Source organism: Henckelia pumila, chromosome 1, assembly GCF_033568475.1.
Source record: "Henckelia pumila isolate YLH828 chromosome 1, ASM3356847v2, whole genome shotgun sequence".
NCBI classification, from domain to species: Eukaryota; Viridiplantae; Streptophyta; class Magnoliopsida; order Lamiales; family Gesneriaceae; genus Henckelia; species Henckelia pumila.
In genome coordinates, this window is record NC_133120.1 from 169031621 (window position 1) to 169054756 (window position 23136).

Genomic DNA, 23136 nt, shown 5'->3' on the forward strand with positions numbered 1-23136 from the left:
TCGTAAGACTGAACAATTTATTTCTGATGACGCTTGTATTTCTCTTTGTCGATTTTCATTTTGAACCCTTCTGAGGCTGTAGAAATAAATTGGGATTAAATAAATAAAAAATAATAATCCTTACAAGCAACCGGAGTGCTTATTGATAGGGGAGAAAAAGTAAACTATAAATCCCAAAACGAGAAACTGGGGCATATCATATTGCTTGATCTCCTGGAATGACAATTGTATTTCAAAAGAATGCATAAACCAGAAAACTATCGGCCTGCTCTCTGTATTTTTTGGTTATTTCTCCCAAAACCACCACTCATTTCTCTGCTATCATCTGCATTTTCATCTTCATCATCCACATAGATGATAATTTCATCTTCATCATCCACATACTGATCATCATAATCTAAGTCATCCTCATCCTCGTTCGTATCTGAATGTGAAGATTGAAACTCCGGTGGCGGTGGACAATCCTCTGTCTCAGCCTTCTCTCTCTTCATCACAAGGTGTCTGATGATCCTCTCATCTCTGTCAAGCATGCTTTTAAAGTCATTGATCCATTGGGCTTCCAGCTCAAAGTTCATAAGGATATAATGAGCGTTTTTTGCTTTCTGTATTTTGTATGCCAGTTTACGCATACCCCAGTCACTGAATCTCCACATCCTGCCCTTCTTTTCTTTCAAGAATTCTGTTCAAGTGTGTGAACAAAAGAAAGAACGTCTAAGACAGAAGAAAACGATAAAATTATTTCACCGCATGATATGATCGAGCAAATAGAAAATAAGAGACTTGGAAAGCACGAAGAGGACAAGAATCTGAAAGATCAAGGATATGGTTTAATCAAAACCATCAAGAATGTGATCCAGGGCCGTACAACTCAGGATAGTTCAAAGGAGAGATGTTTTTACACGTGAAAGAGCTGGGTATTTCCAGAAGTAACAACTAATTTCTAACACCCAATGATTGAAGAAAAAGAATAATCACCTTGAACCTTTATGTTGACATTCTCCACTTCCTCCTTGTGGTTCTCATGAATCAGATACACCACTTCATAGTGACGCACTGCCCAAAGATAGAATGTGAATTATCACGTCAAACTCAAGGACAAAATCAAATGTTATATGTTAACCCTGATGAACATAAGAAAGACCAGAACTCTGAATCCATATAGCTTCTGCATGAGACCTAACCAAATCCCAAATCATACTTCTCCAACACAGAAAAAGGTATTGACAAAAGCGGTGCAAGGAAACTCTACTTCGTAGCAGAAAATACATTACTTGATATCATTAAAATATTTCAAGAATCAGACCAATCTTCTCCGTTCCTCATTAAACCTCTCTGGCAGATTACATAATGATTGACAAAGAAAATGGGTTGTCATTGCCATAAACGGCATTCAACTATGTTTTGAATTCAAGGGAAAAAAATGCTATAACATAAGAAACTTTCTTCCCAACCCAATCATCAACACAACAATCAAACACTAATTAAACCTGGCATGTAGGGAAGAGTAGGAGACACTTCTTACTTTGACCTACTTCCATATCGCTTTCAAGCTCCAGGTTCAGAAATTCAAAGAGTTCGCCTGCAAATCAAATTTTGGTCTCATCACTTCACTTTCCATTTATCCATTAAAGATTCTTGTTCGCCACTTAACAGATACTGTCGGTCCAAATAGAAAAGAAGATGAAAAAATATGACGGATAACACTTACGCTCTTCTACATCCGCAAACTCCGGCATAATCCTACCATCTTCCTCAATCTTTCTCTGCCAAAATAACCAACATAGCTCAGCAAAGTCCAATTGGAGGAGAAAGGAAATTTGACCAAATATATTTTCGCAAACATAAGAAGATAATCAACAGTTAGACAATCCTGCAATTATAATAACAAAGGGGCAACGTGCCAAGATCTTAAAATTCCAAGTTCTCCTCTGTTTTTTCAATTATCGAAAAGCTTCCAACTTTATCAACTGATCCAAAATAATGCCACATATCTAAACATGTGCTACCATATTTACAGTTAAAATCACAAACCCATATCAAAAGCTCCTTCACGGTAGGTATTACAGTAGTGTTTAAAATAGTGTTTGGGAGAGCTTATATAAAGCACTTCTTAGCTTTTTCTCATAAAATTTAACCCCAAAAAAAAAACTTAGCTTTTTCTTCATAAAATTTAACCCAAAAAAAAAAACTAAGAAATACTTCCTAAAAGTTCCCCAAGCACTACCTAAATATCCAAGCACTACCTAAATATGATTCAAAGCACAAGTAAACTCCAGAAGAACCCAAATTTAAAAAGACAATAAAACATAAATGCGTTGGTAACAAAAACGTACAAACTTCTTGCAACACAAGTGAATACGTATGCATAATAACCGACCTCTTTGAGGAGTACAGCTTCAGGAAAAGGCCCCGTGGCTTCATCAGGCTTTGGCGCAAAGCTATGGCCGTCATCTTTGTTCCTCTTACTAGAGTTTTTATTCTCTTTCTTGGCTGCTGCAACAGTAGTTGAGTGGCCTTTCAGCCTCAACCCCTGCGAAAACAATGGAAAAAAGCAAGACGACGAAGGGTATTTACATCGATCAGCAGGCGCCCACAGACGATTCTTGCCGCTGAGCACCAATTGAGCAGAATTTAGTGCCATGGAATCGAAATTTCTTCAGTACTCGCTTTCTTGAGATAAGGGAAGGTTTATACGATTTTCGAAGGGCTTTTGATGTTTCGAAGGTAGTTTTTGGGAGTATTTTTAGGAATAAAATGAAACGAAAAGCTGATAATTTCTTCTAACAAGTTTTTTCAAACACCATCCGAAGACTCTTGGGATTACATTTATGGCAAGCATTTATTAAGATATATTAAATTTTTTTCCCGACAAAGTTAAAGCATATAATTATCCCAAAATATTTTTTAAGATAGTTCTATTTACACTTTAAAAACTATTAATAACACTCAACTTCATATAATAAATCAATTATTAGACAAATTTATCCATACATATAGAAACGTCAATTTGGGTTAGGCCTGTCGGGTCGGCCCGACCCGCCACATAATTTAAGTGGGTTAAATTTTTTTAACTCAACAAAAGGTGGGCCTAGATGGGCCAACCCGCCTAGGCCTGCGACCCGCGCAGGTTGGCCCGCCGCGGGCCTGGAGAATTAATAATTTTTTTTTATTGTGATATATGTATTTTTTAATAAAAGTTGTGAATTTTTTTTTGTATTAATTACTTTATATGAAATTTATACACATGAAATCAATAATTAAAATTTTTATTAATATGTTTCTATTAATATTTATTTATGAAATGATATTTATAATTAATTATAATATATATTTTTTTATTTTTATTTGTCATGAGCCGGCCCGCCTAACCCGCAACCCACCTTGGGTTGGGTTGGGGTGAGGATTTTCAGCCCGCCAGGATAGTGGGTCGGTCCGCCATTAACCCGCCAAAAGATGGATTTTTGGTAGGCCGAACCGCCCCGCCATGGATTGACCCATTTGTCAGTTCTACTTATATATGCTTTCCTTAAATTATGAAATCTTGATTATCTAACAAAAAAAAAAAAAAAAAACTAAATATAAAACATTTTTACATTAACAACTAAAAATTTTATTTAAAAACCATAACTTAATATTTTAAAAAATTGTCATATTTTTTATAATATACAAATAAAATATTTTTTATTATATACAAATAAAATATAAAACAACGAAAAAATTATATCGAGGTACATAAAATATTGGTTAATTTTTTATTTAAGATATATAAAAGTATGAGATGTATATATTTTGATCTTTCAATTATTTAAAATCTTAGAATAAATTTTTTCTAAAAAAATTAATGTATCATAATTTTTTAAATTTTAATTAAATTATATTTTTAACAAAAATAAATTTAATATTCCATATAAATTTGATTTAATTTTGGCAGTTAATTTAACCAATTGAATTTTATATTTTCGTTGGTAAATTTGACACTGATACACTCCTATAGAACTCGTTTGACAAGAATGAACATATGTTACACTTATTAAAATCCATTATGCAAAAATACAAGAAAAATATAAAGAAAAAACGACACACAATATTCACAAATCGAAGAAATATATATATATATATATATATATATATATATATATATATAGATAGATATGAAAGATTGATTGGTTATATTTTAATATATATATAATATAAGTTTAATTCTAACCACACGTCTTATAAAATAGAAATGACGTCAAATAAGTAATATTTGATTGATTTTGACTCCGATGAAAAAAGGATCAAAACCCAAAAAAATGTCTAGGTTATTTAACTAAAACCAAACTTTGAAAAATTATATGACTAAAATAAAAAATAGACCAATTTATAGGACTAAAATTGCAATTCTCTAAATTTTTATATACTTTTTTTAAAAAAAAATTATATTTGCATTTTTTTAAAAAGATACTTGAATTGAAAGAGGGAAAATGATGCGATTAAAACATAATAGATTATTTGTTGCGAATGATAATACAATACACGATTATACATTCTTTATCAATTCAGTAATTGACTTAAATATGTTAATACCTTAATTTATTATCCTTATATTATATATAATTAACTCATCCCATCAACAAAAAATAAATCCAAAAAGGAGTTAAAAAGTAGGGATCAATATGAGATATAGTTCGAGCAGATGAACAGGAATTAATCATATTAAATTTTTTTTTCACATGAACCATGGCTGCACCTTATAATTCATGCAGGATTTCATGGCAACAAATGGATCTTAGATCACTGGTATTTACAAAAAACAGTGTTTAAAAATCTTTCGAATTAATAGAGTAAGCAAACATTTAGTTAAGAATATGACTATTTCTTGCACAACCCTCCTCACCAAGCTCTCCAATTTCTTTTTTCATAGATGCCACACAACAACAACAAACAAACGCAGCAGAACACAATGCCTATCTTCTGTTGTTGTTCTTCGATCAACAATCACGACATAGCATGATGGGAGGCCTGTTTATATGTTAGTTGCGCGAATGTCTTCTGGGAATGTAGAAGGCCAGAGCAACCAATCAGTTTTCCATTTTAGCAGCAACTATAATATGTAACATGGAGTCGCGATTTCTGTGACGTCTCATTTCTTTGCCTTGGCAAATCTCAGGCAGCGATACTTCTCACCACTTACGGTTATTTCTAGAGCTCCATCTTGATTGTCTTGATTTGATGCAGTCCCCATCAATACACTTTTCTCTTTCTCAAGATTCTCTCTTTCGATCTTTAGCCTTGCTTCCTGCCTAGCAATCTCTGCCTGAACCAATATAAATGACCTAAATATAAGAAATCATCGAGGCCCAGAAATAGTTATCATGTTTATTCGCATATTATTTATAAGATTCTTGTGTAGGCTGAAAGTTCAGAGAAAAAGGCATGGCTGTGGACCTTGCCGACGGTATGAAGATTTGAAGTACGTCTAGCTCAGATAGGCAACACTGTGTGCCCCAATTAATATTCTTTTGGCACTAACGTGATAAACTTGGTTCTAATATGTCTTGTTTAGGAGCATAAAAAATTTAGAATGACAGTAAAAGAACATTTTATATATGCAAATGCATAAATACAGCGCATGCCAACTAATACACTTGAAAACAGGCAAATGTCCATGGAGGGTGACTAATGGCTGGTGACTGGAAAATTCAGATGTTCTGTGACATTCAAGTGTCTCCATACAAGTGCTCAGTGACATTTTCCCATCTATACCACCAGATAACAAATTGAAGGGTCCATAGAAGCATTAATTATGTTAAGGATAATTTGTACTCATGTTCATTTTAGGGCGGCTGTCTGCCAGTCCACGGATACTCTCATCAGTACACATGATAAATCAGACTCTTAATAGAAACCCTCACCCAACTTGGTACTACCAAAAAGTAAAATCTGGATATGACAAGTCTTCATACTGTTACAAAATATAAGCCTGACGAAGCAAATTATTACCTTGCAACAGACACATTGAGATGTCAAAAGCTCAACTCAGAAAGCAAGCAAGTCTTGGCTACCTAGGCAAATATATGAGAATGTCTTGCTACTTACTGTTTGACAACTTTCATATGAGCATCAGCAGACAACCACGAAAATTATAGAGTAGCAGAAAGCTAAAAACTCAAACAAAAGGGAGACAAACATACGAATGCCCACTAGTATTACACAAATAGCACCATTTTTTTTTCCATATTATATACATTGGAAAACTTTGGTTGATACTTTGAAAGGGTTGATCAGTCCCTCAAAGGAATAGAATAAACCACAACTTGCATCATGGGAAATAGGCTAATACAACAGGATACCAGCAAAAAAGAGAGTCCCAAGCAAGAAAAACACTTCGAACTTTGTCATGGAGATAAAATTAAATCTTGAACTCAAAAGCACAATGATTAGGCAGCTACCTCCCGACGCGAAAGTTCGGCTTTCCAGGCAGCTTCACGCTCAGCAACTTCTCGTTCGCGTTCCTCAATGTAACTCTGCATCTCTCTTTCCTTCATAATCCTATCCTGTATGTCTGCATCCAAAGCCTCCTTCAGCTCCTGTACAAACTTATCTACGACCACTTTTATCCTCAGAGACATTGATAAACCCTTTCGCAAACAATCACCCAATATCTATAGGCGAGCAATTCACTCGCTCTTCAGCCTTTAAGCCACAATACACCCACCTGCAGCACAAATCTTATATCCTTCAAAGCTTCCTGATAATTTTCCAACAAGTTCACGAATATTTGGAACATGAAATTCAAATCAAAACAAATTGCACACAAAAGACAACAAAAACAGAAACAAATCACACGCTTTCTAGATATTCATCTGGGTCAAAAATTCAGGACCCAAAACCCATATGTTTTCTTCCAATCTGAGTGGAAATGAGCATATGTATGAAAAGTTTCACAAATTTATTACGAAAAAAAGGGAGGAAATACCGAATCAGGGTAGCGCAAACCTTTGAGGGATCAATCGGGAAGAAATTACAAAGATTTGTGGATACAGAAATTGAAATCTGTGTGGGTATGCTGGAAATTGAGTGGGAAGGGAAACAAATGGCAGTCCACAAAAACTAGACGGCCAAGAAAAGCTCCGTTGCTTAGTTGCTTTGTTTTGTTCCTTCCTTGCCGCATAATTTATTTCACCTTTTTTTAAAAATAAATTTTTTTAATTTGTACTGTAATAAAATAAAATGAAAAAATTAGGATTTTGGCATCGGAACTTGCCTTGTTTTCAATTTCAGTCTCATAATTTATCAAAGCTTAGTTTAATTTAATAAATTTTATTCTTATTTTAATTTTTTTTAATCAGATCACTATAACTCACTTGGCTTAGTTGTGATCGATATTTTCTACTACGTGGTCCATGTGATGATAATAAACTTGTATTATGTATACATAAATCTATCTAATCAAAATGAAAGGTTTTTTTCATCTCATTTTGAAATATGGAGTCTCATTCTAGCTTATTGTTTCTCATTATTTTTGTTCAAATGAAATTTAATGCGTGTAACATGGATTTTAATTGCACCATTTGAGTTAAAATCCGTGTCAAATATGCAAATATTTGACGAGTTTAATAACTTCCGGGGACAAAAAACCAAAATCAAAAAAATCAAAATTATTATATCAAAATCTAACTTTTGACAAATTACAAACTTAAAATATAAAACAGACCAATTCAGTGGATAAAAAAAATCCCAAATTTCCGAAATAAAAGTTCTAAATAAATAAGCTCCAATGCTCACAGATCACAAAATGTAAATTCCAAATTGCAGGATTTATAACTAGGAGGAACATAGGGCAAGAGATAAAGACACATACGACAGAGTGTTGTTAAATAAACACATTCGATTTTTATGAAAATTACACAAATTTTATTTTTTAATTTTTTTAAAAAAATCCACGGGCATAATAAATTTACGTTAACCGAATTATTCATCGAAGAGCAATCTTGAATCATATAAATGCATTTGATTCCGTGGTTAAAAGTACATCCACAATGTTAACGAGTCAAAGGCTTCAGATACGCAAACAATTTGGTCACACAATGTGGGATAAAAAAACAATTCATTCTATAGCAACCTCAAGGACTAATGTTTCTCCAAAGCCAGGTTTACATCACCAGAACTACTTAAAAATTTTAACATTATGATTTCACCGAGCGTCTTTCCCCTTCCTCTGGTACTTCCGAGTGAACAACCATCATAGTGGATTCCTCAGAAAATATGCACGAAGTCGTAAGCAAATCTTCTCCAAGTCAAGGAAAGAAAGCAACAAAGAAGCATATGTAAATAGAGTAATCATTAGGTATCACCTAGTTATCCCACCTTGATAAAAATAACAGTTAGAGCAGAAGAAAGTTTGTGCAAGTTACAACCCCAAAGGTCATAACACAGAGATTCAGAAATACGATTAGTTTCAAAAGGAGGTTGTGCATCAGTCATCACCCTGAATTACAGGCACGAGACGAAACCCTATCACAGATAGAAGATGATCTAACACAAGTATGCGTTGGATGGATCTTGAGTATCAATTTAAGCACCCAGCAAAAGAAAAAGAACCAAACTCAATCACTAGTAGATATAAAAAAATTTAGAAAGCAAAAGGATACGTCCAGAATAACACGAATGACTGCAAGAAACAAAAATAACAATGATTAGATATTACTAATTAACAATGGAAATCAGAATAAATTAAACACGACAAAGATATAAAAAAAATTACATGCACCAAAGGTAAGTCTTATTTATCAAAAGTATGCAACACGCATATGTCCCACCTGAGAGAGGAACATCTCTTTGATAAACCATGCAGAAAGATAAAATCTAGATGTCAAATGACCCTCAACAACAGTTGGAACATCGTTATAGGGGCCAAACCAACTACATACGTGACCTAGTGACCCAAGGGACCAGCATGAATATAACACATGCTATAAGCCTCAAACAAGTGTAAAGTAGATCGGTACGAAATTTAGAATCAGAAGTTCCAAAAAGATGCCAATAGCACAATAAAAATTATACCATAAGCCCACCAAGAACTCCATCAAGCGTAATCTTGTTCCAACTATCAAAATAAGAATGAACAGAAAACTCGGCCTTGGCAGCAAGTCCAGCTGAAGTGATAGCCATGACTATGAAATAGAAGACAAATCCCGTCAAACCGGTAAATCCCAAAATTCCGGCAATGACCCCACCTATGATTGACATAAAAGTGCGGCTGAATAAAAGAGAAAGACCAAGGTTCAGTATGAATGATATATATTCAATTTCTCACAAAATGGCACAAAGTTGGAATCATATTATTGTTGCACGCGATTAAAAATAATGTGTAAATCTCCTAAATTGTTTCTCTCACCCAAGACATCAAGCTAAAAGCATGAGCAATTACGAAAAATGTGGCCATTGTGCAAAATCACATGATACTAAGTTAGAGAACTAACCAGTAATTAATAACTCTTGTGTTGTTTTGCATATTTTCAACATTGATCGTAGGTAACTCATCTATGGCATCGATTGATTTCCTTCTGTCTCCACTTGTATCTTCCTGGATCGCCATGACCTTCACTTCGTCTGATGTTAGTATCACCCTTCTGAAGCTAGGGAAGAAAAATCAAAGCTAAAGATCAATCATTACAACCCAACACGACCACCTACCGATCAGGTAAAAGGACACCACACAACAAGACCTTTAAGATTCAATAAAACCGCGGAAATAAAATTGCACAGAAGGTAATCCCCACAATGTAACAGAAGTCAAATCTGCATGATGTTCAAGCAATGAGTAATATTGGGTTAAAAATCTAGCTTTAGATAAAATTTGTGTACTTCAACACCAAATCTAGAAACGTAAAAAAACAGAAAAAACTTGCAACAATTACACAAAACGCATCAGCAACCCAGACACACATTAATTTGTTAAATTTCAAGTAAATTTTACGCAACCCACGATGAATATCATAACATACAATTCGGTCCTGAAATTAAACACAATTTGATGCTAGTAATCCATCCAAAAAATAACATAAACTCATAAATTCGAAATGATATGTGCAAAAGGAGCGAATTTATTTGCATAATCGGCTAGATCGAACAGTAATTGAAGCTAATAATTACGAGCAAAGACCTGAGTTTGGGGAAGACGAGAGGGATCTGTGCGAAAACACTTCAACTTTGTAAAAGATGTCTCCCGCATGGAAACGGGTTAACCTGTCCCAATTTGGGCTGACCCAATTACATTGGGTTTACTAGAAGAAGCAAGCCCACATTAGGGAGATGTAATCAGTAGCCCGTAATTCGTGTCCATTCTCTTGTAACTCGCAACCAAAATTTCGAATTCCAATTCAATTTTCGAGTTTCAATTATAACTATGTTTGGTTAGGTATATAGTACAGAAGAAAAGTTATATGACATTAGTTAGCATGGTAATATATTTTTTAAATTTTTTGTTTTTACAGTAATAAATATGGCCAAAGAACCACATCAGATTATAGAAATAATTTATTCAAAATTATATATCGATGACAAAACCAAATCTTTTAGTTTTTGTTCTAAATTGAAAAGAAAATGTCAAAACATATTAGAAATTAATGGAGCTAATTCTTGATATTTTATGTATACCAAAACATAAAAATAAAAATTTACATTTAAATACGGTAATTTTACTTTGTTAATTTGCAATAAAACTATATATCATGAATTCATTTTAATTCTTTTAAAAAATATGTTTCCTTCTAGTTTTCCTATCCACCCACATATCAGAAAATGATAACTTTCATTTTATTTTACTTTTTTAAAAAAGGCTATTTATTCTACCATCTTTTTGTTTTTCTTTCATTTTATTATTTTTTAGACCCCACGCATGTGACATACATGATAAATCATTTTTATTTATATTTTCACTTTTTTGAACATTAAGTAATGTTTTTTTTTTTGGGGTAAAGAAAAAGAATGTTCGATATAGTTACTCAAAGTGAAGTGAAATCGAAAGATTTCCACACCCACAGAAACACAGGTAGAACTTAGAAGAAGCAATGCATTGAATAACTAAAAATAGTACAACTATTTTTTGGTGCAACACTGAATGGTTGCAACAGATGCTGCCAAACTTCAAATACATCATCACAAGCTAACATTTGATTCCAGAGGCTCAAGAATCAAATCTTCATCATAATCATTCTCAGGCTTCACTCTACTCAGGATGGACAGAGGTCCGAGCAATAGTCGTAAAAACCGGCAAAGCGGATCCTGCAGACCTTCCATTTCATAATGCCCGAATCGCCAGTCTCTCTCAACATAAGATCGAGATATTGGTATGTCAAGCCCCCCTGCGTAAACGACAAGTATTAAGAATAATATTTCGAGTCTGATATGGTGTTGGATCACTACGTCGTCTTAAAAGACGAAACAGCTAGATATGTGCTCTGTCTATACCCCTGACTCAAGATGTTAATTGCTAAGCCCCTATTCCGAAGTAGACATAACCAGGAACGATTAAAGGAAACCATGAGTAAGAGAATGTATATATGATTACCAGCATACATGAAGCCCTTTTTATTCACCGCGCGATAAAATGGCCTTGTTTTTCTCTCCCTAGCAGCTCTTTGAAGTTCACTCCACGCACGTACCCTATCCAACCGCGTGATTTTACGCGTCTTAACAACCTGAAAGTAGGTTCCCAGTCACGTCATCAGTGGCAAGAACTCAAGCGCTGACTCTGTGTAAAAGAAAGAAACATACAATAATTCTTACCTTCGAAAACAAATGATATGATGGACGGGGGATTCGAGCAAGATTGTTGGACCGATCAACCGCTACCAATCCAAACTTGGGACCATACCCATCAGCCCATTCCCAGTTATCAGATATCGTCCAAAACAGGTAACCAAGAACGGGTACACCCTAAATGATAGGCAAACGCAGATCAACATCAGCACTTAAACAAAATATTTTTGTAATTTTCATAGTATTTATAAGCAGTTTCAAATCAAACCAATCTCATTGCTGCGTAAGTTGCCAAAAGATGTTCCAACATGTATGGTCGTCTGATTAAATCTGTCTCATCAGAGACACCATTTTCGGTAATAATGAATGGTACACCTAAATGTTTGTATCTCTCATGGAAATGTAGCAGTATACGAAACAAGCCATCAGGATATACTCCCCGTCCAGATTCACTGTACTCATCATTTCTTACCAGCTTCAATCCTGAACGAGAAACTATCTCCTACTCAAAAAGAAAAAAAAATAAATATTCAATAAATAATTAAATAAACGTCGAAATCAGAAACAACCAGACATACAAAACCTGTCCATAATAATTTATCCCAATGTAGTCCATCTTTTCAGCTATTTGGTCAAAGAACGGAAAAAGTGCCAACGAATTAGCAACTGATACAGCAGCAATGTCAAAGAGTCCGTATGGTCGAAAAAAGGAGACGTGGTGTGCTACACCAATAATTGCATTTGGGTTCATGCTGAAGCAAAGGCCAAAAAATTCCTCATATTAGATGTATATCACTGTAGATGTAATCACACAGTAAAATAAAGTTCTATAGCAAGAGCTTCAATCCATTAGGACCTGAAATACACAAAATTACAAACATAAAGAAAATAGAACCACGGAGAAAACCTTTTCTCATGGATATAGTCATAGGCCTTCAAGTGTGCAATCGCCATCCAATGCATGGCCTGGTTAAAGACCCCAGTAGGTAGTGTCGAAGTGGCAGCCTCGAGCATATCAGGATTGCCACCAGGCCAAGCACCAGCAGCATAGGTGAGCAAACAAAAAACGTGAGGTTCATTAAAAGTCACCCAATAATCCACAAGATCTGATAAGCTCCCCACAACCAGCCTGGAAAATGAAGAACATTCACTAAGGCTGCACATTGATTGATATTCAACCAAGTATATCTAGTTTACACAATTTAAAGCTTCCAGCATTTCTATCAAGTGCTAAATGGTTCAACAGTGGCACTTAATCGTCAACACAAATGGTTTTCATCAATTGATCTTTGTCGGCTTAAGTATCCTCAAAATTTATGAGAGGGTTTGATGTGATCAAAAGCATATACAGGATGGATGAATTAGATATAAAATAAACCACTAAAAAACTGATCGAACGCCTAACCTGGTAAAGTCCATAAAATGATCAACAGTCCTTTCCACTTTCCACCCTCCGTACTCTGCTGCCCATGGTGGCAAAGAATGATGGAACAAGGTCAACATTACTTTCATTCCATAGGAATGAACTTTTTTTATTATCCACTTATATCGCTCCAATGCAGCAAAATTAACCTAGAGGGCACAGTTGAATCAATTACTATCAATTGATATTGTGCCGGTACCACATTTCAAAAGAAACATGCATGAGCAATATAAAAGATCAACAAAACTCATAACTCTTATTCTAGTATGGACAACACGACAAGAAACAATATAGCTAAAATGAAAATGAAAATTTTTTCGCCGTTACCATCAACCTGAACCTTACCACTTGAAAGGAAGTAGATACTACAGAAATTCATTATGGATTTTAATTGGAGTTGAGCATTGCCATTCTTACAGTTTCTTTAAGACCATTCATTGGATTCTCAGGTATTATCCTCGTCCAATCTACTCCCATCCGAAAAACTTGCACACCGGTATCACTAGCCAATTTCAACTCTGTATCAGGATCAGACCAGAATCTTAATCTCTCCTTCCTGCACATAAAAACACTGATTACTTTGTGGAATACTTTTATTATCACCAATAGTTTGGAGAAGGACTACTATGCCTTATGTAAGCAATAATTTAACAGAACTAATTCTTATTCCTCTAAAAAGTAATTTAAAAACTATATATAACTCGTACGGGTTGGGAACATTATGCCATGCGGCAACGGTATGATGACATTCTTCATCCAAGTTGGCTTCTACGACTTCTTCGCATTTTTCATATCCTCTGATTTCTGCTTCCATTGCAATCCTAACTTGCTTTTTCCTCTTCGAATTCTTATCCTCTTCTTTATCTGGAATTGTAGCTGGCTGAGAACCACCATCTGCTCCAACCGTAGCAACAACTGAATCCACTGGTTCAGAGCCTTTTATCGACTCCGGTCGGTCGCACGGGTTTTCTTCAGCAAACTGAACCCATGCATCATTGAGCTTGTCCTCAACGTGCGCTGGTGCTGTGGCTAATCCAAAAAAGAATCCTTTTTCCCCATCTACAAAAATTATATGCAACATAAGTTGAGCCACACACATTTTGTCAGAATTCACAGTCCACAGCAGAAAAAGCTTTTGCAAATATCGATGACCTTGCCAGCAAAGTACACTAAAGTCTAGTTACTCTTTGACCCACGTCCTTCTAAAGTTTCATTACACTCTAAACAGCTCCTAAATTGATAATCAATTTGCACACAAGAAAACAAGATTTCTCTCTCTTTCTATTATCATTAAGAAAAGCACGGTTGTACCAATTGTGGCCAACATTCAAGAAAGTCTAACAAAAGCCAAACATAACAAATTACATACTTGACCAGAGACCACAATTAATTAATAATTAAGAAAAAAAAAAAGTTGAATCAACTTCGAAAGCTACCTAAAAAATAAATAGTGATCGTTCGAATTAATGATGAAGTAATCGAGCTGAGAATGAAGTTACCTGGGGTAGAATTGAAGTCGGCAAGAATGTGAGCGGACTCGTCAATGGGAGACTTGAACCGCTTCAAATTCTTCCGCCGGTAGCATGAAAAGGAGTAGGCGTTGGCTGCGACGGTGACGGAGACTAGAATCCCGGCGAGCTTGGAGGCCGTCACGAACAGCGTGATCAGCGTCATATCGGCCGATTGGGAGACTGGTACATTCTTTTTTTTGTATTGTATTGTAATGTAATGTATACATGTGATGTGAGTACGGTTTTATGTGTATGGATGTTATCAAGAAGAGACGAGAGATCAACACGTGTGTCCCCCCACAGACTTTACGTAATGAAATTTTTTATCTTGTTTCGCGTGCCATTCACTCCAACAACAGCCCAATTTTATATGGCTTATTATGTAAAAATATATATATTTTCTTCTCACAAACAAAAATTATCTTTTTTTTTAATTACGTGGAAATCCGCAACTGCTATTTTTTGATATATACTGGGTAAACCCTCGAATTAACGCAATTACCTACAATAATCTGTCTTCTTTCCGTCATATATATATATATATATATATATATATATATATATATATATATATATATATATATACACTAGCGACACATTGCACGCGTTACGTGCTTGCACAAAAAAAAAACCACGAAGTTAGGTCAATTTGTATCTCTACTTGCTTATATAAGGATGATTTGTAATTAATATGGGTATTTGGAATTTTTTTGTGAACTATATGGGTATTTTGCAATTTTTATAAACCATGGGGTATTTCGATAATTTTCATAAAATATAGGGGTGGTTTGCAGATGTGTCAAAATGGGCTAGGCCCATCGGGTTGGCTTGTCCCGCCATAAAAAATTGGTGGGTTGGGTTGACAATTTTCCAACCCGCCTAAAAGGTGGGCCGGTCCGCACCGCCCTGTCTAATGGTGGGTTGTGGTGGGTTGCAGGTTGGCCCGCAAAAACCCGCCAATTTACACGTGAGCCCGCCGGATTGGCCCGTCCCTCTACCTAAAATAGGTGGGTTGGATTGGTGTTTTTTCAACCCGCCTAAAAGGTGAGCCGGCTCGCCCCACCCCGCCCCATCTAATGGTGGGTTACGACGGGTTTTGGGTCGGCCTGCCCCGCTGGCCCATTTTGACACCTCTAGTGGTTTGGCAATTTTATATGGCTTATTATGTAAAAATATATATATTTTCCAAAAATTCCAATCTTTATCTCTATCTTTTTTTTTAATTATGTGAAAATCCGCAACTGCTATTTTTCGGTACACATTGGGTAAACCTCGAATTAACGTAATAACCTACAATAATCTGTCTTCTTTCCGTCATATATATACTAGCGACACATTACACACGTTACGTGCTTGCACAAAAAAAAAACTACGAAGTTAGGTCAATTTGTATCTCTACTTACTTATATAAGAATAGTTTGTAATTAATATGGGTATTTGGAATTTTTTTGTGAAGCATATGTGTATTTTGTATTTTTTATAAACCGTGGGGTATTTCGATAATTTTCATAAACTATAGGGGTGGTTTGGCAATTTCTACAATGCCATACCAAATTTAGTTGACATACCAAAATTTTATCTCTATTATCCACAATCTTAATATATACTAGGGGAAAAGTACACTTTTGAACCTCTAATTTGTACATTTTTCATTTTTGGTCCGGTTAAAAGTAAATTTGCAATTTTAGTCCTGTAACTTGCATTATTTTTTCATTTTTGGTCCTATTAACATTGAATTCGCATTTTTAGTCATGTAACTTTCATGAATTTTCATTTTAAGTCTTGTTAACACCGAATTTACAATTTTAGTCCTGTAACTTGCATTTTTTTCATTTTTAGTCCTTTTTGCATTGAATTTTCACTTTTTTGTCTTGTAACTTCCATATATTTTTTCTTATTCATATTATCGATGAATTTATATTTTTAATTCCATAAATTTCATATTTTTTTATTCATAATATATTATGATTTACATATTTTAAAGCTTTTAAAATGTAAATGAATCAAAAAAAATTCAACTAAAACTATTCAAAAAACTTTTACACTAAATATCATCTTATAAAATACAAAATATAAATAAACATATTAATATAATGTGAATCATGTTTTTTTGGGTTTAGTTTTGATATATAATATGAAATCGAACCATATAATTTTATTTTATTTTTAATCATATTAAAGGGAAATTCAATGGTCTTGCTAACGGTTAATTTTTATTTTTAGTCACATTAAAAGAAAATTTTTATTTTTATACCATGTAATTTGTAATTTTGGTCGGATATTTTTAATCATATTAAAGGGAAATTCAATGGTCTTGTTAACACTTAATTTTTATTTTTAGTCATATTAAAAGATAATTTTTATTTTTATACCATGTAATTTGTAATTTTGGTCGGATATAAAATTTAAATTAAAAAATTTTGATTTCATATTATACATAAAAACTAAACCGAAAAAATGATTCACATTATATTAATACGTTTATTTATATTTTTTATTTTATAAGATGATATTTAGTGTAAAAAAATTTTGAATAATTTTTAGTTCAATTTTTGTTATTTAATTCATTTACATTTTAAAAGCTTTAAAATATGTAAATCATAATGTATTATGAATAAAAAATATAAAAAAAAGTATGAAATTTATTGAATTAAAAATATAAATTCATCGATAATATGAATAAGAAAAAATATATGGAAGTTACAAGATAAAAAAAGTGAAAATTCAATGCAAAAAGGACTAAAAATGAAAAAAATGCAAGTTACAGGATTAAAATTGTAAATGTTAAGAGGACTTAAAGTGAAAAATTAATGAAAGTTACAGGACTAAAAATACGAATTAATGTTAATAGGACAAAAAATGAAAAAAGAATGCAACTTACAGGACTAAAATTACAAAATTATTTTTAACAGGACAAAAAATGGAAAATATGCAAATTATAGAACCAAAATTGTAATTCTCCCTATATACTAGCGACACATTGCACACGTTACGTGCTTGCACAAAAAAAAAACCACGAAGTTAGGTTAATTTGTATCTCTACTTACTTATATAAGGATGGTTTGTAATTAATATGGGTATTTGGAATTTTTTTGTGAAGCATATGGGTATTTTGCAATTTTTATAAACCGTGGGGTATTTCGATAATTTTCATAAACTATAGGGGTGGTTTGGCAATTTCTACAATGCCATACCAAATTTAGTTGACATACCAAAATTTTATCTCTATTATCCACAATCTTAATATATACTAGGGGAAAAGTACACTTTTGAACCTCTAATTTGTACATTTTTCATTTTTGGTCCGGTTAAAAGTAAATTTGCAATTTTAGTCCTGTAACTTGCATTATTTTTTCATTTTTGGTCCTATTAACATTGAATTCGCATTTTTAGTCCTGTCAATTTCATTAATTTTCATTTTAAGTCTTGTTAACACCGAATTTACAATTTTAGTCCTGTAACTTGCATTTTTTTCATTTTTAGTCCTTTTTGCATTGAATTTTCACTTTTTTGTCTTGTAACTTCCATATATTTTTTCTTATATTATCGATGAATTTATATTTTTAATTCCATAAATTTCATTTTTTTTTATTTTTTTATTCATAATATATTATGATTTACATATTTTAAAGCTTTTAAAATGTAAATGAATCAAAAAAAATTCAACTAAAACTATTCAAAAAACTTTTACACTAAATATCATCTTATAAAATATAAAATATAAATAAACATATTAATATAATGTGAATCATGTTTTTTTGGGTTTAGTTTTGATATATAATATGAAATCGAACCATATAATTTTATTTTATTTTTAATCATATTAAAGGGAAATTTAATGGTCTTGCTAACGGTTAATTTTTATTTTTAGTCACATTAAAAGAGAATTTTTATTTTTATACCATGTAATTTGTAATTTTGGTCGGATATTTTTAATCATATTAAAGGGAAATTCAATGGTCTTGTTAACACTTAATTTTTATTTTTAGTCATATTAAAAGAGAATTTTTATTTTTATACCATGTACTTTGTAATTTTGGTCGGATATTTTTAATCATATTAAAGGGAAATTCAATGGTGTTGTTAACACTTAATTTTTATTTTTAGTCATATTAAAAGATAATTTTTATTTTTATACCATGTAATTTGTAATTTTGGTCGGATATAAAATTTAAATTAAAAAATTTTGATTTCATATTATACATAAAAACTAAACCGAAAAAATGATTCACATTATATTAATACGTTTATTTATATTTTGTATTTTATAAGATGATATTTAGTGTAAAAAAATTTTGAATAATTTTTAGTTCAATTTTTGTTATTTAATTCATTTACATTTTAAAAGCTTTAAAATATGTAAATCATAATGTATTATGAATAAAAAATATAAAAAAAAAGTATGAAATTTATTGAATTAAAAATATAAATTCATCGATAATATGAATAAGAAAAAATATATGGAAGTTACAAGATAAAAAAAGTGAAAATTCAATGCAAAAAGGACTAAAAATGAAAAAAAATGCAAGTTACAGGACTAAAATTGTAAATGTTAAGAGGACTTAAAGTGAAAAATTAATGAAAGTTACAGGACTAAAAATACGAATTAATGTTAATAGGACAAAAAATGAAAAAAGAATGCAACTTACAGGACTAAAATTACAAAATTATTTTTAACAGGACAAAAAATGGAAAATATGCAAATTATAGAACCAAAATTGTAATTCTCCCTATATACTAGCGACACATTTCACACGTTACGTGCTTGCACAAAAAAAAACCACGAAGTTAGGTCAATTTGTATCTCTACTTACTTATATAAGGATGGTTTGTAATTAATATGGGTATTTGGAATTTTTTTGTGAAGCATATGGGTATTTTGCAATTTTTATAAACCGTGGGGTATTTCGATAATTTTCATAAACTATAGGGGTGGTTTGGCAATTTCTACAATGCCACACCAAATTTAGTTGACATACCAAAATTTTATCTCTATTATCCACAATCTTAATATATATATATATATATATATATATATATATATATATATATAGTAATAGTAATAGTAATAGTAATGTATTTTGCAATAAACCGTGGGGTATTTCGATAATTTTCATAAACTATAGGGGTGATTTGGAAATTTCTACAATGCCACACCAAATTTAGTTGACACACAAAAAAATTATCTCTATTATCCACAATCTTAATATATATAGTAATAGTAATGTATTTTGCAATTTTTATACACCGTGGGGTATTTCGATAATTTTCATAAACTATAGGGGTGGTTTGGCAATTTCTACAATGCCACACCAAAATTAGTTGACATACCAAAATTTTATATCTATTATCCACAATCTTAATATATATATATATATATATATATATATATATATATATATATATATATAATATATATATATATATATATATATATATATATATATATATATATATATATATAGTAATAGTAATGACATACCAAAATTTTATCTCTATTATCCACAATCTTAATGGATTATTCTATGCTACACCTTGAGTACTTTCCCCCCATGATGTGGTCAAATATCAATCATTGGATCATCAAGACATATGTCAATTTTCATAAAAATATATGGGTCCTACGTGATCTAATGGTATTGAAATAGAGGGAGAAACACTCCCGGTGTAGCATAGACTTACCCCAATCTTAATATATATAGTAATAGTAATGACATACCAAAATTTTGTCTCTATTATCCACAATCTTAATATATATAGTAATAGATATATATAGTAATAGTAATAGTAATGTATTTTGCAATTTTTATAAACCGTGGGGTATTTCGATAATTTTCATAAACTATAGGGGTAGTTTGGCAATTTTTACAATGCCACACCAAATTTAGTTGACATACAAAAAATTTATCTCTATTATCCACAATCTTAATATATATAGTAATAGTAATGTATTTTGCAATTTTTATAAACCGTGGGGTATTTCGATAATTTTCATAAACTATAGGGGTGGTTTGGAAATTTCTACAATGCCACACCAAAATTAGTTGACATACCAAAATTTTATCTCTATTATCCACAATCTTAATATATATATATATATATATATATATATATATATATATATATATAGTAATAGTAATGATATACCAAAATTTTATCTCTATTATCCACAATCTTAATGGATTATTCTATGCTACACCTGAAGTACTTCTTCCCCCATGATGTGGTCAAATATCAATCATTGGATCATCAAGACATATGTCAATTTTTCATAAAAATATATGGGTCCTACGTGATCTAATGATATTGAAAAAGGGGGAGAAACACTCCCGGTGTAGCATAGACTAACCCCAATCTTAATATATATAGTAATAGTAATGACATACCAAAATTTTGTCTCTATTATCCACAATCTTAATATATATAGTAATAGATATTCTGGTAAAAGTAATAGAATTAAACCTCAAGACTGTTTTATCTAGATCTCAAATCTCAATGTATGGTCTCATACAAAAAATTTAGTGACCCGTCCCGCAATCACTAATTAATCAAATCTTAAGCATGTAAAATAACTTAAACTCGATAAGCTGATAAATCCAGCGGAAACTTGAATATTTCAAACTAGAATCTACCGACAGAATACAACAGGTCCAAATCAAATACTACAAATACCAATGGTATTATGCAACCTCATCGAAAAGCATACTAAAATCCAACAACAAATAAATGTTGGAGAACGCGGCATTCAGATCAATTATGATTGATACCCGGTGCAGCGGAAGTTTAAAATTTTTGTATGGAACGATTCCATAATAGGTATCAACCTTACGATTAAATTGTGTGTGTAAAAATTAAATAACGATTATAAATTTTTACCTTTAATCTCGAATCGAGATTTTGGACACCAACAGATTTCTCTGCTCTTGTTGTATATCCCTGGAACTGATGGACGAACTGTTCTTCAATCAGGTCCACGAATAGATATTTAATCCCTCTGATAGATTGCACTAGAAAATCTATCAGAAGTTTCTACGAAGAGATTAACGAATTTGATCCGTTAAACCAGACTGTAATTCAAAATCACAGGCTAGATTTTTCTCGAGTAGACAGGGAGGGGGGCGGCCACTCTTGTTAGAAAAATACTTAGGTTTTCGAAAATTGTGACCTTGTTGTGTGTAATTTCTGTACTGCAATAACTTATTTATAATGTAGGCCACTAACAGCTTAGGGCCCATTAGTCATAAGTTCAAGCCCGACAAGCAAAGCCCGCATGTTCAGAAATTAATATAAAATTCATCGTGACTCCGATTGATAAACCGATTTCACCAATGTGCACAGAAACCATTTCTGCACCTTTTAAAGTCAAGATAAATTTTTCTGAATCCGAATTCAGTGATTTCCAAAAATGGCCATCCCTATGTCATTTTAGGAAATCTTACTCCTCTACTCTTAAATAAGAAGTCCAACTTCTTCGTTCATTAAATTTAACTCTTTAAATTTAACTATCTCAACGGGAATTAAAAATCCATTACACTGTGTGACCCTCAATGGTTTAGGGATACAGCTAGCCGTGGGCTCACAACTCCTTGTGACTCGGAACAACAATTTTCGACTTGCCCATCGAATCATGGTATGAGCGCCTAGCAACATCGCCCCATGATTCCCTAGGTATCACTGATAGTGCCTACAAGAACCAGTAGATTTTAGTTAGCGTACAGTACGGTCCCTTCATCCATATATCCCGATCGAATCAACAACCATTGGTATATCGAGAGTCGTTCGAGATTCGATAACTATGCAATACATCTTGAAGATCAAATAGTGACATCGCATGTGCTACTAAGAAACCATTTCTTAAATCACATCATGTACTCTGGCCAGAGATTCGTCACACTAATATCTCCTCAGATCGCATAGGATATCCACACTCGCAAGTATGTGGTGAATCCTTGACAACAAAGCATCGACTCCTATATGTGTTGTAACTGTACCCAATCCCGACACCTGATGACCCCAATAGAGTCGGTAAACGAGTCAAAGCACAGTACTAGCATATAGAGTCTCAATGATGTCTCAAGTAGTAAGGAATAATGGTGTACAACCAAAACCGCGGACTTTATCCACTCGATAAGTGATAACCACTTGGAAAGTCCGGATAGGGTAGTTCGATCATTCATCATATGAATATCCATTTGCATGCTTCGAACATCTCTATGTTCCTTACCAATGAAACGTGGTACTCTGCATCGCAAATGCTAGTCTCAAACTCGAGCGATCCTTATCCTTATTATCGGACGGCTCAATCGACTAGGAACAGTTTAGAATATACAGTGACTATAAGATGTGTTTCATGATAGACATCTCCATGTTCTACCACATATTACATACACTATAGTATATTCAAGGTCTTTATCAAAACAACAATAGTATATCACAATATAACAATATGAAGAA

General features: G+C 32.7%; 4 protein-coding genes across 8 annotated transcripts; all 4 read right to left on the bottom strand.

Moving 5' to 3' along the window:
• Positions 1 to 85: 85 nt before the first annotated feature.
• LOC140875320 (protein REGULATOR OF FATTY ACID COMPOSITION 3, chloroplastic) lies at positions 86 to 2795 on the bottom strand. Its single transcript, XM_073278982.1, has 5 exons — positions 2378 to 2795; positions 1709 to 1763; positions 1523 to 1579; positions 976 to 1053; positions 86 to 679 (listed from the first exon to the last, which is right to left on the bottom strand). Exons 1-5 carry the CDS (start codon positions 2639 to 2641, stop codon positions 258 to 260), a joined length of 876 nt encoding a protein of 291 aa, XP_073135083.1. The 5' UTR covers positions 2642 to 2795; the 3' UTR covers positions 86 to 257.
• Positions 2796 to 4707: 1912 nt separating this feature from the next.
• On the bottom strand, positions 4708 to 7127 carry LOC140875325 (uncharacterized). 2 transcript variants are annotated; one of them, XM_073278989.1, is made up of 3 exons: positions 6982 to 7127; positions 6435 to 6700; positions 4708 to 5299 (listed from the first exon to the last, which is right to left on the bottom strand). In XM_073278989.1, exons 2-3 carry the CDS (start codon positions 6612 to 6614, stop codon positions 5126 to 5128), a joined length of 354 nt encoding a protein of 117 aa, XP_073135090.1. In that variant the 5' UTR covers positions 6615 to 6700; positions 6982 to 7127; the 3' UTR covers positions 4708 to 5125. The 2 variants fall into 2 exon arrangements, with proteins under 2 accessions (XP_073135090.1, XP_073135089.1); XM_073278988.1 differs by having other exon boundaries at positions 6962 to 7127.
• Positions 7128 to 7976: 849 nt separating this feature from the next.
• On the bottom strand, positions 7977 to 10215 carry LOC140875026 (uncharacterized). Of its 4 annotated transcripts, none has more exons than XM_073278542.1 (5): positions 10151 to 10215; positions 9468 to 9617; positions 9049 to 9244; positions 8637 to 8656; positions 7977 to 8272 (listed from the first exon to the last, which is right to left on the bottom strand). In XM_073278542.1, exons 2-5 carry the CDS (start codon positions 9581 to 9583, stop codon positions 8242 to 8244), a joined length of 363 nt encoding a protein of 120 aa, XP_073134643.1. In that variant the 5' UTR covers positions 9584 to 9617; positions 10151 to 10215; the 3' UTR covers positions 7977 to 8241. The 4 variants fall into 4 exon arrangements, with proteins under 4 accessions (XP_073134643.1, XP_073134642.1, XP_073134644.1 ...); XM_073278541.1 differs by having other exon boundaries at positions 9468 to 9623; positions 10151 to 10211; XM_073278543.1 differs by lacking the exon at positions 10151 to 10215 and adding an exon at positions 9993 to 10112 and having other exon boundaries at positions 9468 to 9623.
• An 824-nt stretch (positions 10216 to 11039) lies between these two features.
• Positions 11040 to 14907, bottom strand: LOC140891794 (beta-glucosidase-like SFR2, chloroplastic). Its single transcript, XM_073300446.1, has 10 exons — positions 14671 to 14907; positions 13879 to 14230; positions 13589 to 13727; positions 13154 to 13320; positions 12656 to 12877; positions 12332 to 12500; positions 12017 to 12250; positions 11776 to 11925; positions 11558 to 11687; positions 11040 to 11351 (listed from the first exon to the last, which is right to left on the bottom strand). Exons 1-10 carry the CDS (start codon positions 14843 to 14845, stop codon positions 11146 to 11148), a joined length of 1944 nt encoding a protein of 647 aa, XP_073156547.1. The 5' UTR covers positions 14846 to 14907; the 3' UTR covers positions 11040 to 11145.
• Between the last annotated feature and the right edge of the window lie 8229 nt (positions 14908 to 23136).